At 44.9% G+C, this 14,072-nt stretch overlaps 1 protein-coding gene across 6 annotated transcripts in view; it reads right to left on the reverse strand.

The window, feature by feature from the left end:
* Window positions 1-675: 675 nt before the first annotated feature.
* Window positions 676-14,072, reverse strand: part of LOC146966280 (partitioning defective 3 homolog) — a 372,282-nt gene continuing 358,885 nt past the window's right edge. For 3 of the 6 annotated variants that reach the window (XM_085762582.1, XM_085762580.1, XM_085762578.1), the window contains 2 exons: window positions 8,809-8,951; window positions 676-1,231 (listed from right to left, as the gene is read on the reverse strand). In XM_085762582.1, coding sequence (XP_085618708.1) covers window positions 820-1,231; window positions 8,809-8,951 — 555 coding nt within the window. In that variant the 3' untranslated portion in view covers window positions 676-819. The remainder of the gene's footprint in view (window positions 1,232-8,808; window positions 8,952-14,072) is intronic. The other 3 variants (XM_085762581.1, XM_085762576.1, XM_085762579.1) reach the window with 3 other exon arrangements.

Below are 14,072 nucleotides of genomic sequence, written 5' to 3' on the forward strand. Positions count from 1 at the left end.
GGCTGTGATGTCGGCACAGGGCTGAGGCGAACCATCAGTGGACTAGAAGGCACTTTGAAACTTAGATCATCTCCATTGGTCGACCATAAAACATCTTAAAGGGATAGTTCAACATTTTGGCAATTTGGCCCATTGCCATAATCGCTATAGTCTTAGCAGTAGGTTTGTTACCTTTATTGCTGGTGCAAGCTAGAACCGCAGAGCCGAGTGGCGAGCTGCTCAGAGCTGAAAAACTGTCCCTGAAGGCAAAACCGCTGATGTACGTTGCCTTCAGGGACAGTTTTTCAGCAAACAGTCTCTGTATTTACCTCTAAAACAACTCTGTCTGGTAACGTTGTGTTATTATCTCATAGCGTGGTGAATGTGCAGGTCACAACTTGTCCACCAGAGCGTTTTGGAGTTGTTGGATTGTGTATTCGATGAGTTTGATGAGGGAAACCAAGAAATCCCATGAGCCTCCGTAGCGTAGCTCTGAGCAGCTCACGGCTCTGCTCCGCCATTCTAAAAATAGCTTGCACCGACAAACTGCTGCTATGACTATAGGGATTATGGCAATGGGTCAATTTGCCAAAATGTTGAACTATCCCTTTAAATCATTCCTCTGTGGTTGCAGCTAAAAAGGATTCATGGTTCATATCATAAAAAATCTTTTTTTTTCTTTTCTTTTTTTAAATATTAACATTTTATATGAACATTTCCCAGCATTTTATAAAAACAACAACAAAACACTTATTGCCCTCTTTGTATATTTCCCTGTTAAAGCTCCGTACAATCAGTCCCACTTAATAAAAACCACCACAGTCCAGTTCCCGGTTCCTCTCAGGAGTAGAACGGCCGTCCCTTCTCCGAGCCGTGAAGCCTGCTGAGCTTGGCGAGCTGGGAGGGAGACGGGGGCACGTCCTGCCTGTAGGGGCCCTTGGATTGAGGTGGTGGGGTGGGGCCGGGGGCCGGAGCGTGGTCGTAGATGTTGCCGCCGCCGGGTTGGGCTTCCTGTGCCGGTGGCGGCCTGGACTTGTTGGCCTCCTGCTCTCTGCGTCTCTGCTCCTGCCTCAGCAGCTCCTGAGTCTCTAAGAGGACACGGGCGTTGAAGTTGGACGTTCCCAGGTAGCCGTTACGAGCTCCCTGGACGGATGGGGGGTGGTGGCGGGGGTCCTTGGGCGTCTGGTGTCCTTCTGACGCCTTGTCCCACGAGTCCTGGGACGACGAGGTGCTGGGGTTCTTGTGGGGTTGCCTGAAAACACAGAGACAGAATGAAGAAGAGGCCAGTCGAGCAGCGGTTGAGAGAGTCACATTCAACAGCACCTGAGTCTAAAGAGAAGCAAAGAGAAGATTGAGCTTAACTCTGCTGAGAAAAGCTTGTTTTTTTCCTGCATCGGCCTCTGGGTCTGAGCTATTGAAGAGCAATTCAAAGGAAACTGCACTTCAGCACAGAATGTGACTGTTTTCACATTTTGAGATTAAAAAGGGGGATGCAGCAGCGGCGGCGGCGGCGCTGAGTTAAAATACTGAAAGCAACATGGGTGGAGCAAAAGAGGGATCTGTTATAGCCTGCTGCTTGATTACACTGAATCCACTGACATAAAGACCGAGACATAAAAGAGACAGAAAACAAACGGAGGAAGGCTGAGACGCCCGCAGGACTATTAGTTCCACATTGTAAACAAACACAAATGTTAAAACCTCCCAGAGAAAAATGGCTGCTTTCATCCGTTCAACTCCTTTTCTCTTTTTTTTTGTTGAGATGCAGACGGGTGCACTTTCAGCACAGACAGGGTAATGGCAGCCTCACGGCATCACCCGCCCTCGACTCATCCTCAGTCTGCCTGACAGCGCCGACACCAGGACTCATCAACCACATCTGTCCGACGGCTGTATAGGTCGGACTTTCACGTAGAAAATACATGTACATTTCACTTTCTTATCTGTAGAATTAATGCTATTTTTGTCAGACTGTATCAGTGTGCACAGCGTGAACTCGGGCCATAATGGCAGATACTTAGGTCTAAGTAGAAAAGTAGGCAAATCACTGGGGAGTAAAAACTGCAGAATCCTGAACTGATTGGCAGGAAATACGAATCAAACTTTAACTGGTTTGACTCGGTCGGTTGTCGAGCTGTGTTCTGATCGGTGGAAAAACATTTCCAGGAAGCCAGAAGAGAAGCCTTTTGTTGTTTTGTCACCCTCAAAAGAGCTTGAAGTGGAAAGTCTGACGTGGAAAACCGCAACTTGAATGAAGAACGGACCGATAAGCTCGTGTTCATTACCTCACCCTTCAGTAAATCTAGAGCGAGATGCCTCATTTGCAGTGAAACTGTTGCAGGAGAACACAACAACACTTGAGATATTCCCATGCTACTGGAACTACTAACCAAACTTTAACTCAACCACGGAGGGAAACAAGTGCAGGAAGTGTTTGAGAAGTGCACAGTCACTGGTTTTAGAGGAATTCACCACCGATGACTTTGAACAGGATGATTACCTCTCTTAAGCAAACACACCTGCAGCGTGGATGTGTTCGAGGGCTCAGTGAAACTCAAAAACACATCGCTGGCTATCGACGAGTCCACTGACATTTTCCACTTATCTGTTTTTTTAATATTTAGAGGGGGATTTCAAAGAGGAGCTGTTGGCTTTGATGGCACTGAGAGGTGAGAGCACTGGTGGTGACACTTGGTTGGAAAAAAAAAGTTGGTTCCCTGCTGTGATGAGCAGATTTAAGAAGGTCAAGGGACAGAAAAAGAGCAGCAAAGAGGAAACATACATAGATATGATGATAAAGTTTGACACCTTAGGGAATTAACTTGCAGATTTGGTTCGTAGGAGGTTTGTGCGAGCAACAGACTCATCTCAGGATCTGATGACTATGTCGCTTCAGCGGACGTCAGTGAGTTTGTGCGTCACCAGGTGCTAAAGTGAAGAAAGAAGCCATGATTCAACTGAGAGCTGCTCTCCATGGTCCTGAATGTGACTGAGAACTTTCCGAGCGGGGGTCGGCGGTTCGATCCCCTGGCTCCTTCAGCATTAAAGGGATAGTTCAACATTTTGGCAAATTGACCCATTGCCATAATCCCTATAGTCATTACAGTAGGTTCATTACCTTTAATTGTCGGTGTAAGCTATTTTTAGAACGGCGGAGCAGAGCCACGAGCTGCTCAGAGCTACGCTATGGAGGCTAAGGGAATTTCTTGGTTTCCCTCATCAAACTCATCAAATACACAACCCAACAACTCAAAAACGCTGTCATGGACAAGTTGTGAGCTGCACAATCACCACGCTATGAGATACTAACGTTACGAGACAGAGTTGTTTTAGAGGTAAATTCATGCAAAACCGCTGATGCGCGTTGCGTTCAGGGACAGTTTTTCAGCAAGCAGACTCTGTATTTACCCTGTATTTACCTCGAAAATGGCTCAGTTTCGTAACGTTCCATTATTATCTCATAGCGTGGTGATTGTGCAGGTCACGACTTGTCCACAAAAGCGTTTTGGAGTTTTGGGATTTAGTATTTGATGAGTTTGATGAGGGAAACCAAGAAAGTCCTTTAGCCTCCGTAGCGTAACTCTGAGCAGCTCGCGGCTCTGCTCCGCCGTTCTAAAAATAGCTTACACCGACAAATAAAGGTAACCAACCTACTGCTATGACTATAGCGATTATGGCAATGGGCAAATTTGCCAAAATGTTGAACTATCCCTTTAAAGTGTCTTAAGTGGACTCAACCTGCACCTGCTTGTGCATCAACTTCCCAGCTGTCGGAGTCTGACGTTAAGAAGTTGGTGTCGGAGAATAATGTCTCCAATTAACCAAATGGGAACATTTCAGCTTAAGGATTCTGTTCATAGGATCCATTGTTCAATGACACGGTCGACTTCACGTTTTATTTAATGTACAGACGCGGCGGCGCAGGAAGCGGCGGTGAACCGTTCTGCTCCAGCGAGTCTTTGAAAGCAACATTTTTTGGCAGCCGAGGCCTGTGTGTTTTATCTACAGCACCTCCATCCAGTTTCTGTTGTCACACACGGCGGCATTTACCATGCTCTTTTGATTTCTCAATGATGTTAATTAAACCAATTTTCTTTTTCTTTTTTTTTCTCGCTTTGACTGAGAAGTTTTTCCTTGTTATGATGAGTCACCGTCATAAATGTGTAAAAAAAAACTAAACAAATGCAAAATGTTAAACAGGAGCAGGTGGGAAAAACAAAACAAAATGTTAAATGAGGACATGTGAAGTGAATAGAATAAACATGTTGAATAAGAGCATGGGAAGATAATAACAATGAAAAAATCAATGTTAAATGAGAGCTGTGATTTTGTCCCATGATACAACAACAAGCTGTGTTTCATTCATACAAGACGAAGAGGAATAAAAGTGGGGCTTTAAACAAATTATGAAAAATGTCAATCAGTGTTTCCCAAACCACAAGATGACGTCCTCAAATGTCTTGTTTTGTCCACAAACCAAAGAGATACTCAGTTTATTCTCATAAAGGAACAAAGAAACCAGAAATATTCACATTTAAGAAGCTGGAATCAGAGAATTTGCCCTTTTTTTCTTACAAAAAACTATTATTCGATTGTCAAAATGGTTGACGAATAATTTCATAATCGATTATTGTTCGATTAATCGATTAATTGTTGCAGCTCTCATCATAAATACCAGAACACATGTTTTCCTGAAGCCGTTAACACCTGGTTGACTGGATGTAGAGCGCTATGGTCTGGATGAGGCCTCAGACTGACAGCAGATCAGAAGATGGATACATTATCTCCCGTACACACATGCCTTCCACTATACATGCCTCTTCCAAAAACCGTCCCTGGAAAGCCATCATCGTGAATTGGCAGGTTTCTGGCTGAAGTGTTAAGCCTGCTCCTCCATTATTAGGATCCATTAAGGCAGACGTGCGATGGAAGACCTGTGACAGTGTCTTTTGTGTCCGGGGTGCTAAGAGAAATCCCATTCACACCTCACTGACCCACAGCGCGCTCAAAGAGGCTTTCGAGTTCACGGGCGCTCGGCTTTTAAGGTCACAACGCCGGCATTTCTTTTTCCAGACGGGTCTCATTCCACAGAGGAACAAACGACGAAGACCGGGCCCATTTATCGCTCAAAGGACTTTGTGCCTTTGCTGTCAAACTATTTTGTTTTTTCAAAAAAAAAAAAAAAACCTGAAACCTTTAAATGAAGTGAACGGATCCACTCTCTCATGTTGTGTTTACAGTGCTGTGGCTCCACAGGGAGAAAATGACTTGGATGATTTATACGACAGAACCAAAAGTAAAAAAAAAAACTATAAATTCTCCTCAGCTTGATTTACAGCTGACGTGAAGCGGTTACACTGGAGCTACAGAGACGATGTCAGTCGCTGCCGAGTACAAGTTTGGCCCAGAGCAGATATGAAGAGACACTTGTGGATCCACTGTGTGGGACTGTTGATAATAAACCATCTGCTCACGACGATCATCGCTCTGTATGAATGGTTTAAATCCAGCGATTACAGCTGATTCCAATATACAGAAAATGATAGAAGATTATGCATAAAAATGTAAATAAACAGAGTCTCTGTGAAGGTTGGAGCATAATTAAAGCATAATGCAGCCACATCCAGGCTTCAAGCTTTACAGGATAACATTGATATCAATGGGCGAGAGCTCAGTATCAGTATCAGGACTCCAATTAACCCCTTGTGTGGAGCGTGACTCGGCGCGGCGAAGGCAAAGCTGAGATCGTAAATGACTCTATTTTCTACTTTCTCACCACTTGAACTCAAAAGGTTGATTTATCCCAGTCACTGTAATAAAAATCCCACAGCATCACTAATGGAGGCCCTTTGTGGTCCACACTACAGTATCCAAAGGGGAGGGGAGGGGCCGGAGCACATGGCCATGTAATGTGACTGTGTTTGTCCTTGTGAGTTCAAGTCTTACATTTATGCACGCATGGACAAATGTGTATGCATTTATGTGTCAAACAAATACATTATGTTTCCTTGCATGTGTGCATGTGTGTGTATGTGCTTGTATGAGAGGGGGGTAATTGGCGGAGGGGCAGCTGCAGGGACAGACTGCAGAAAGAGCCCCACCACATGCTCCGAATCTGGGTTTTTCGGTGTCTGGGCGAGCCGCCATGCATTTACACCCCGCTCTGGCTTAGGGAGCAGCCAGCGCCGCTCACGAGGGAGCCGCCTTGTTTGGAATCGCAGGACGCCTGTTGCACACGGCAGCCATTTGCATTGAACCTTTCTTTTTTTATTTTCTTTTTTTAAAGTAGATCCGAGAAGTAGAAAAGCGGAGATTTAAGATTTAAGGGGAAAGTCTTTGGCGGCAATGAGAGGCAGAGAGAGAGCAGCGATGGCATTGTTCCACAGGAATGTTGAATGATTGATGCGTCGGTAGGGGGGGGGTTCGGTCTCTTATCACTTCTACTCCTGCGCCAGAACATGTCACGGAGTAGATTAGTTACATTTACGCAGGGGAGGGGATGGGAAAATACATCATGGCAGAGAACGGGGTAAATTTAGAATGACAGAACATAACAAACAAAGCCAGGAAGTTGGCTCGCAGAAAAATCTGCGGCCGCTGTGTGTTTCTTTAAAACAGCTGGGAAGAATCAGAGTTTATGAGGAGGAGGAGAACTAGCACACACACACACACATACTCATACACACACACACACACACACACACACACACACGTAGATTCAAAATGATTAGGGGAATAAAACAAATGTATGCAATGGGCAAAGGAGCCATCGCTTTGATATTATACAAATAAATTGTCCACCAATCTGGAATAATGTTTTCTTTATAGCGTGGAACAACATTGTTGGGTGTACGGGGGGGGGAAGCTACTGGCAGTTCACCCATGCAGGCCGCAGTTAAGAGTCTAATCTTGACCGCATTCGTGTGTGTGTGTGTTTGTGTGTCTTTGTGTGCGAGTGTGCGTCTCTTTCAGGCTAATCAGTGGTCTCTCTTTCCTACTAACACACTCGTTCCTCTCCTGGCTCTCCCTCTCTCGCCCTCCACTGCCTGTCACAGCTAATCCTGCTCCCACAACAAGCCTTCATTAGCGCTGCTCCAGCCCTCACATCCCAGACAGCCCGCTAAGCCTGGCCGTCATCAGATAACCAGCTACCACGTCTTCTTCTTCTTCTTCTTCTTCTTCTGGAACCTCTTTGGGAAAGGAGTTTTTGTGTCTGTGAATGTGTGTGTATGTGTGTCTGTGAATGTGTGTGTGTGTGTCCCCTTTTGGCTGAACGGCTCACTGCTCAGGCTTCCTGTTTTGGAAGCGGACGACAGGATGGAGGGGTTCCAAGGAGAGGTTGGTCGGGGTTAGAGGGAATTGTGGTTATTAATCTGGGGATGTAAGTCTTCAGCTCTTTAATGAGCAGCCGCAGCTCCGCCACCAGCTCTAAAAAGCCTGAGCCGGGGTCAAATGTCAAGCCTGAGCTCATGCGACTCTTTGCTACAAGACGAGCTATGAGATTATGAGAGGAATGCATATCAAAGGCCGCTCCCGGCTGGGCTCCTCGGGCCCGGCTAGACCAAACTTTCCCAAGAGAAGTGGCTTTAGCGAGAGAGGAGGGGTGGGGGCCGGGGGTTTGGGGGGAAAATGCCAGATTGCATGAGATGCAGGCAGATGACACCTATGAAGGGAATGTATGGATTGGTCTGGCTCATACAGACCACATTGATCACATGTGGCCCATGTGGATCACACAAATCCATACATCCAGACGAGGAACATGTTTTAATCGACCTGGTCAGAGACAGCGGAGGAAAAGAGGAAGGGAGGGACAGAGTGGACTCCCCCCTGAATGAAAAGACCACACACACTCATATATATATACTGCACTGTATATACACACATTAAGTGTTCGGTCTTGTGTTTAAATTGGCACAGGAGCAAAACTTAAATAAATCCGACTTCACTTTAAGCATTTTAGAACGAACCGTACATACTGTATAATTCAACACACAAAAAAACTCACACTGGATTACTTCTAATGTGGAAGGAAATGATGTTTATTTTATTACTAACTTTAAAACCCCGTGTTAGTCACTCAAAGTTAGTGACTCTCTCTTTAAACACGGGGAAATTCTTCACCAGCAGCGGCTTCGCTTTGCAATTTGCATCGACATTAAAGAGCGATTAGAAAGCTGCAGAGGATTGGTGAAGGCGCTTTACAGAGCCGTGGCAGGGAAATGCAAATAGTGATACTAAAACTCCCTTCGCCCCCCCCGAAGGCCTCAAGATGTTAGATATGGTAAAGCTTTATTGGCATCTCTTTGACAAAATATGCAAAAGAATCGAAACAGGATGACGGCGAAGATAAAGTGCAGCGTTTGTAGCTCTGAACTCAAGCTGTGTAAGGCGAGAGAAAATTCCCTTTAAAAAACACGATATTAGAGCTGTTAACGATAAAGAGTTGGAAGGAGGGAGGGTGGGGGGTCTGATGTCTGCGACAAAGTCACTTCTTCCAGAGGGTCAACATTGACTTAATGAAGGTGCATATCAGTCAAATAATTCAGAGCGATCACATTAAATGATTTCATTCAAAGAGTTTTGTTAAGAATCATTTAAATGTCTGGAGACGAGTTGAAAGTGGCTTTGTGGTGATTGACTTTGTAGCCGGAGAGATACGCGCTGAAGCGAGGGGCGGGGGGGGAAGGGCGGAAGAAGAAATTGATGGAAATCGAAAAAGTCAAATGAAGAGGTTGAGAAAGGGCAGGATGGACGTGATAAGTCACAGACCGGGCAGGAAGAGGGAGAGAGGAGGAGAGGAGGAGAGGAGGGAGGAGGAGGTCTCACCGTGGCAACGAGCTGTACTGTCTCTGAGCTTGTTGGAAACCGTCTCTTTCGTCCTGCTGCTGCTGCTGCTGTTGCTGCTTCTGGACCTGAGTCTCCACGGTGACGGAGTGACGTCCACTCTGTGTCTCTGTCCCGTTTCCCACCTGCAACGTCCAGCGACGAGACGAGAAGAGACGAGACACACAGTCAAGATAATGTAGAGGTAAAGTCAAACACTTCTGCCTTTGGAGGCAAAACAAACCTGCCTGTTTACACACTCACTCATACACATAAACACATAAACACAAACACACACACACTCGGATGATGGAATAGTCGTCCCTCAACGCAGCAGGTGGTTTGACAGTGTGATGCCTCCTGTGTTTAGAGCTGCCGTCAGGGGAGCTGGTTGTTAGAGGGTGTGATTGCATGATGACAATGCACCTGTGCCACCGGATGAAAAGTTTAATTAATTTTCTTTATGCTTAATTCACCAACGATACGATCTCTCTGTCAATTACAAAGCCTCGGTTGTTATGAAACACTTAACGCTTGAATACGACCTTCACAACAACTCTGATCGGAGCTTTATTTAACAACGCTGATTTCTTTTTTGTTTTTTTGAGGTTGTTTTTATTTCATTTCAAGAAATAATAATAGAGATGAATGCTCAATTACAGCACAGGCACATGTCTCTTTAGCCTGTCTGTAAGTCTAAGTGTCCAAACAATGTACAAAAAGAGTGAAGAGCATGAAATTACTATCTTCATTTGCATACTAATGATAGTAGGGACTGGAGATGACATTTAAATGAGGACAACACGAAGGAAAGATTACATGACAAATATTAAACATAAAAAGCAACTCCACAATCTTGTTCACAAATATAAATAACATTGGCGACAGTAGCATCGCATCTTCCTCTTAACGACTGAGTTTCTGTTGATGGATGTGCAGCTGTAGTGGCTCTTACAACTACTACACTAACTGCTTTTAAATAATCTACACCACAGTCCTCCAGAATGAAATGGGCGTTAGGAGTAAGCAGCATGTAAACCTTATAAATGAAGTAGCATCCATTAGTGCACTATCTTTAGCTTAGAGTAGAACCAGTCACTGCTTTACTCCACAGATCTGCGTGCGACTCCACTGCACATCACTAAACCCCCACGCCAGAGTGTGTGTATGCGCGTGTGTTTATTGTCTGATCATCAGCGGCGTTGACATGGAGATATCATCTCCCTCAGCACCAGCGCACTGCTAAAGAGCCGGCTGATGAAAAAACATGACAAGCCAATTAAATGGAGGCGAGCTTGAGGAGGTGTTATGAGTGTGGTTTGACCAAGTGTCAGTTTTCATAAGGCTGAGACGGTAATGTGGTCGGCAGGTGGTGGAGCTCGTGTGCATAAATTTCCGCTTAAGTAAATATGAAGCAATAATTTGGACTATTTTACTGGTCAGCTGAGTTTTAAAGCTTGAAAGAATCTGTGTTTTCAAGCTTGGAAAGAGATTTTTTTTTTCTAATTTGGAAACTGCGTGTGTGTGTTTGTTTGTTTGTGGGGCTGGCGGCAGACGAGGGGTAATAGTACATGATGGGCTAAAGGTGGGTTGGCGTATGGAAAAGCTGTCAGGAAAAGTGTCTTTTTGGGAAATATCTTGTCTGGGTGAAATTGCTGCTTTCCTCCTCACTTGGACAGCTGCAATAACAACGCAATTACATTTCACTCAGCGTCAATAGCAAGTTCTCAAGACCTCCAAGTTTCTTAAAAAACATAACAGTCTTCTGCATTGCATTGCTGAGGTCAAATTGGACTCTGGTGTATCGGGTTTTGCTGGAACAACACCCACTGAGTGCAGCAGCAGCAGCAGCAGCAGCAGCGGTACATAAACCAATATCATATGAACTGTATAAAGGAAAAGGAGGAGAAAACGTGCTGGTGAGAAAATAATTAGTCACGCACACTTGAAGTTTTTAACGCGGTGTGAGAGGAAGTGGTGAGGAATCCGGAGGTTTAGTTCGACGTTCCCGGTTTGAAAGCGAGCAGTTTAAGGGCTGGATGACTCCATGCCAAAGAAGAAATGCATGAGAAATAGCCAGGAGAGAAAATCAGTCAGTGTAATGGCATTATCCAGGGAAGGAGAATCAGATTATTCCATGTTAGGCTCTGGAATACAATGCCATATAAAACATGACATTTGTTGAAATCAAATCAAAGGAGACTTGCGTGTTCGTTTTTATCCAATAATGTGAAAAATGATGTCAATACGGCGCGGCTTTTATCCCCTCCCCTTGTTTCCTCGGTGGTGTCACAGACAAAAGGCAGGGAGAAGAAAATAACTCCCCACCTGTTTAAACATGGGAGCGTTCACAGACGGTGAGAGCCAGGAGGAGGGGGACATAATTATGAAAATTATTTGCAGCTATCAAAAATCCGGGGGGAGTGTGGTGTGGTGTGGTGTGGGGTGGTGGGGGGAAGCAGCTGGGATGGAGCTGAGCTGTAAAAGTTCAAAAACACATAAGCGAGAGCAGCCGAGGTGTGACGCTGCCTGGTGCAGAGCTGCTCACAGACCTTTTAGATATCAAAGCAGGTTGCTGTGATGGGTCAGCACCAAACATATGGCTCCACTGCCCACATTCCTCATAATGCTATATTTGTAGGCCGCAGCATAGGGAACAGTTTTTAAGAGGGCGGCCCGTGCTGTACACATACACACAAACAGCCATATGGAAGGCATTTACGTCGCTAATGGGCAGATAGAAAACGAGACGAAAGTGAGCAGAGAATGGCAGCGAAACGCCACATCCTGACAAAAGCCCAGCTGGGTAATGATTCTCTCTTTAAGTCCTTGTGTCGACCCAATTCCGCCAATTTATTATAAGCAAGCCCAGTCCATTTGTGGTTGCTAGGGTGTGTAGCTCTGGGCAGAGCATCCATCTGAGAGCACGCAGTGTGGTCTGCCATTTCCCGGTCTTTGGCCCAGGAAACCATGCTGAATGGGAGGTTGGATTGGTTATCTCCATATCACTTTAGGACTCCGCAGCACGCACGGAAAGCCAGAACAAAATGTAGCAGCCTCATTTCTTGCAGGGGGAGATATCCGCGTGAGGTAATAGTGCTGAAAAATATCAGTGTAATCACTTTGCTCCCCTCTCCTCTCTTTGTTATTGGCCTTATCTGTTAGCACAGTTTGGTATCTCGCTAAGCAATAGAGTGCAATAGAAATACTGTAGGCATGCATACATCTGTGCAGGTACGTTCGTGAGTGCACATGTGTGTTTTATCTCCGATTTGGCAACAACATCGTGTATTTGTGATGAAACAAAAAATCTGTTGCACAATCTTTATCACGAACTTTAACTTTTCAAACATGTCAGCACGTCCAACTGCTCACAGCGGAGGAGGTGGTGGTGTGTTAATCATGAGATCAGTAAACCATGCCTGACTGACCGGCACTTATCCACAATTTACACAGGCAGCCTTCACAGCTAGCATGAGCGTAGCGTAGCGTAGCAAACTGAAAGGGAGGCTGGACAAAAGATCGGCCAGAATAAACAAAAGCAGCATAATTTGTTGCAGCTTGTACAGTGATGCTAAATTCTTTGAGATGGAAGCAAGAGGACGGATCATAGCCTGAGCACAAAAAAACAACAAAAACCCTCAGGGTATAATTCAGAATGAGGAGAGGATTAGTCTATTCCTAGATTATGTGATGCTTTTCCTTTAAAGATCCAATAATTTATAAAGTTAGATGTCTACATCTTTATTTATCATAAAGCAGCTCTAGACTCTATATTAATACTGTGAAAGTATCAAATCCTCAGTGCACAGAGAAACACACACAGCCTGTATTCAGAAACTGAGCCTTAAAACCAGCCGTCAGGACTTCCTGTCACTTTGTGATGTCACAACAAAACATTCATCGCCTGGATCTAACATCCTAACCTTTTATGATTTGGTTTCTCTGAGTACTTTACCTGAAATCTGCTCTATTTTTATTGGATTGTTGACAGACATCAGCCAGCCAATCAGAAGAGAGCGTCTAATTGTCTTGTCTTCTGATTGGCTGACACCAACCTGTTGTTACTAGAGCTCCAGAGAGAAGCTGAGAGAGGAGATGCAAAACTACACTGAGACGGTATTTAGTTCTTGAAACAACAAATATATCCTTTTAAGGATCAACACGTGATATAAAACACATGTAAAATATGGGATATTTAAAGAGTTTTGACATTTATGCTGTAAGAATGTGTTGAGTTAATATAATTTTCTGTTTTTATGGAAAAAGTTAAGATAAGGTTTGTCTTTGCAGCATCAACTCAACACAGTCTGTGTATTGTTTGAGTGGTTATGCAGCCGAGGGCTCCCACACTGTCATGGCACAGAGCTATATTTCCTTAACTCCGACCCTTAGCCCCCCGGGAAGTCAAGTGACTGCAGCTAAAAGTGGTTTATTCTTCACATGATCGCATAGGAAAGAGTTCGTGATCGCAATCAGACGCCCTCTGACACAAAAGCACCAGATTCAGAGGAGGCAGAGTTCTGTGTAAACATAACAAATGCTTGTGGACGCATGTATCCTGGTAGCAGGAGATAGAGCGATAATAAAATCAAAAGAATTCACATAAATAAAGGGCTTTACAAGCTGCTGTTGGTGTGTTTGATCCAAGGTACCAGCATGGCGCTAGAACTCGTCTGTGTGGTCATGCTCATTGGTTCAACCCAACAGCACAAGTTGATTTTATTGCCTCAGACGCAGGGAGAGAAAGAGAAAAAGGCAACTCTTTGGAAAATACGAAGCGGCTTTATGATGAACATCTGGAAATCCCCTCTCACAGAGCAGCAGCAGCGAGGGAGGGAGAGAAAACATGCCAGCTCTAATTGTGTATGTTGGCTCGGGGCTACGTGATAGACAGGACTTCTCGTGTCCTGCTGGTCATTATTTCATTCGAGGTGGGGATGGGGGGGGGGGCTGCAGGTTCAAGGACTGACCCCAGCATTATCATTACAGGTGTTGGAGCGGACATACCTGAGCTCGCTCTCCGACACCCCAGAGACAAGCTGGGGTCAAACCCACAGGGAGGGAGCCTCACACCTCACGCTGCTCCAAACGCTCCCTCTGTTCCTGTTCCTCATTATGATCATCCTCTCGCACATTATCTGTTTTTTCCACTGTGTTTTTTTAAGAGGTAATATATAACAGCAGTTTGTAAACCAGCAGTGGACCATGAGGATATTGGGTAATCAGTCAAATGACGACACAAAAAACATAGCTTAAATTGAACT

The sequence above is a fragment of the Trachurus japonicus genome, chromosome 20 (genome assembly GCF_045865225.1).
Source record: "Trachurus japonicus isolate A0001 chromosome 20, Traja_1.0".
Lineage (NCBI taxonomy): Eukaryota > Metazoa > Chordata > Actinopteri > Carangiformes > Carangidae > Trachurus > Trachurus japonicus.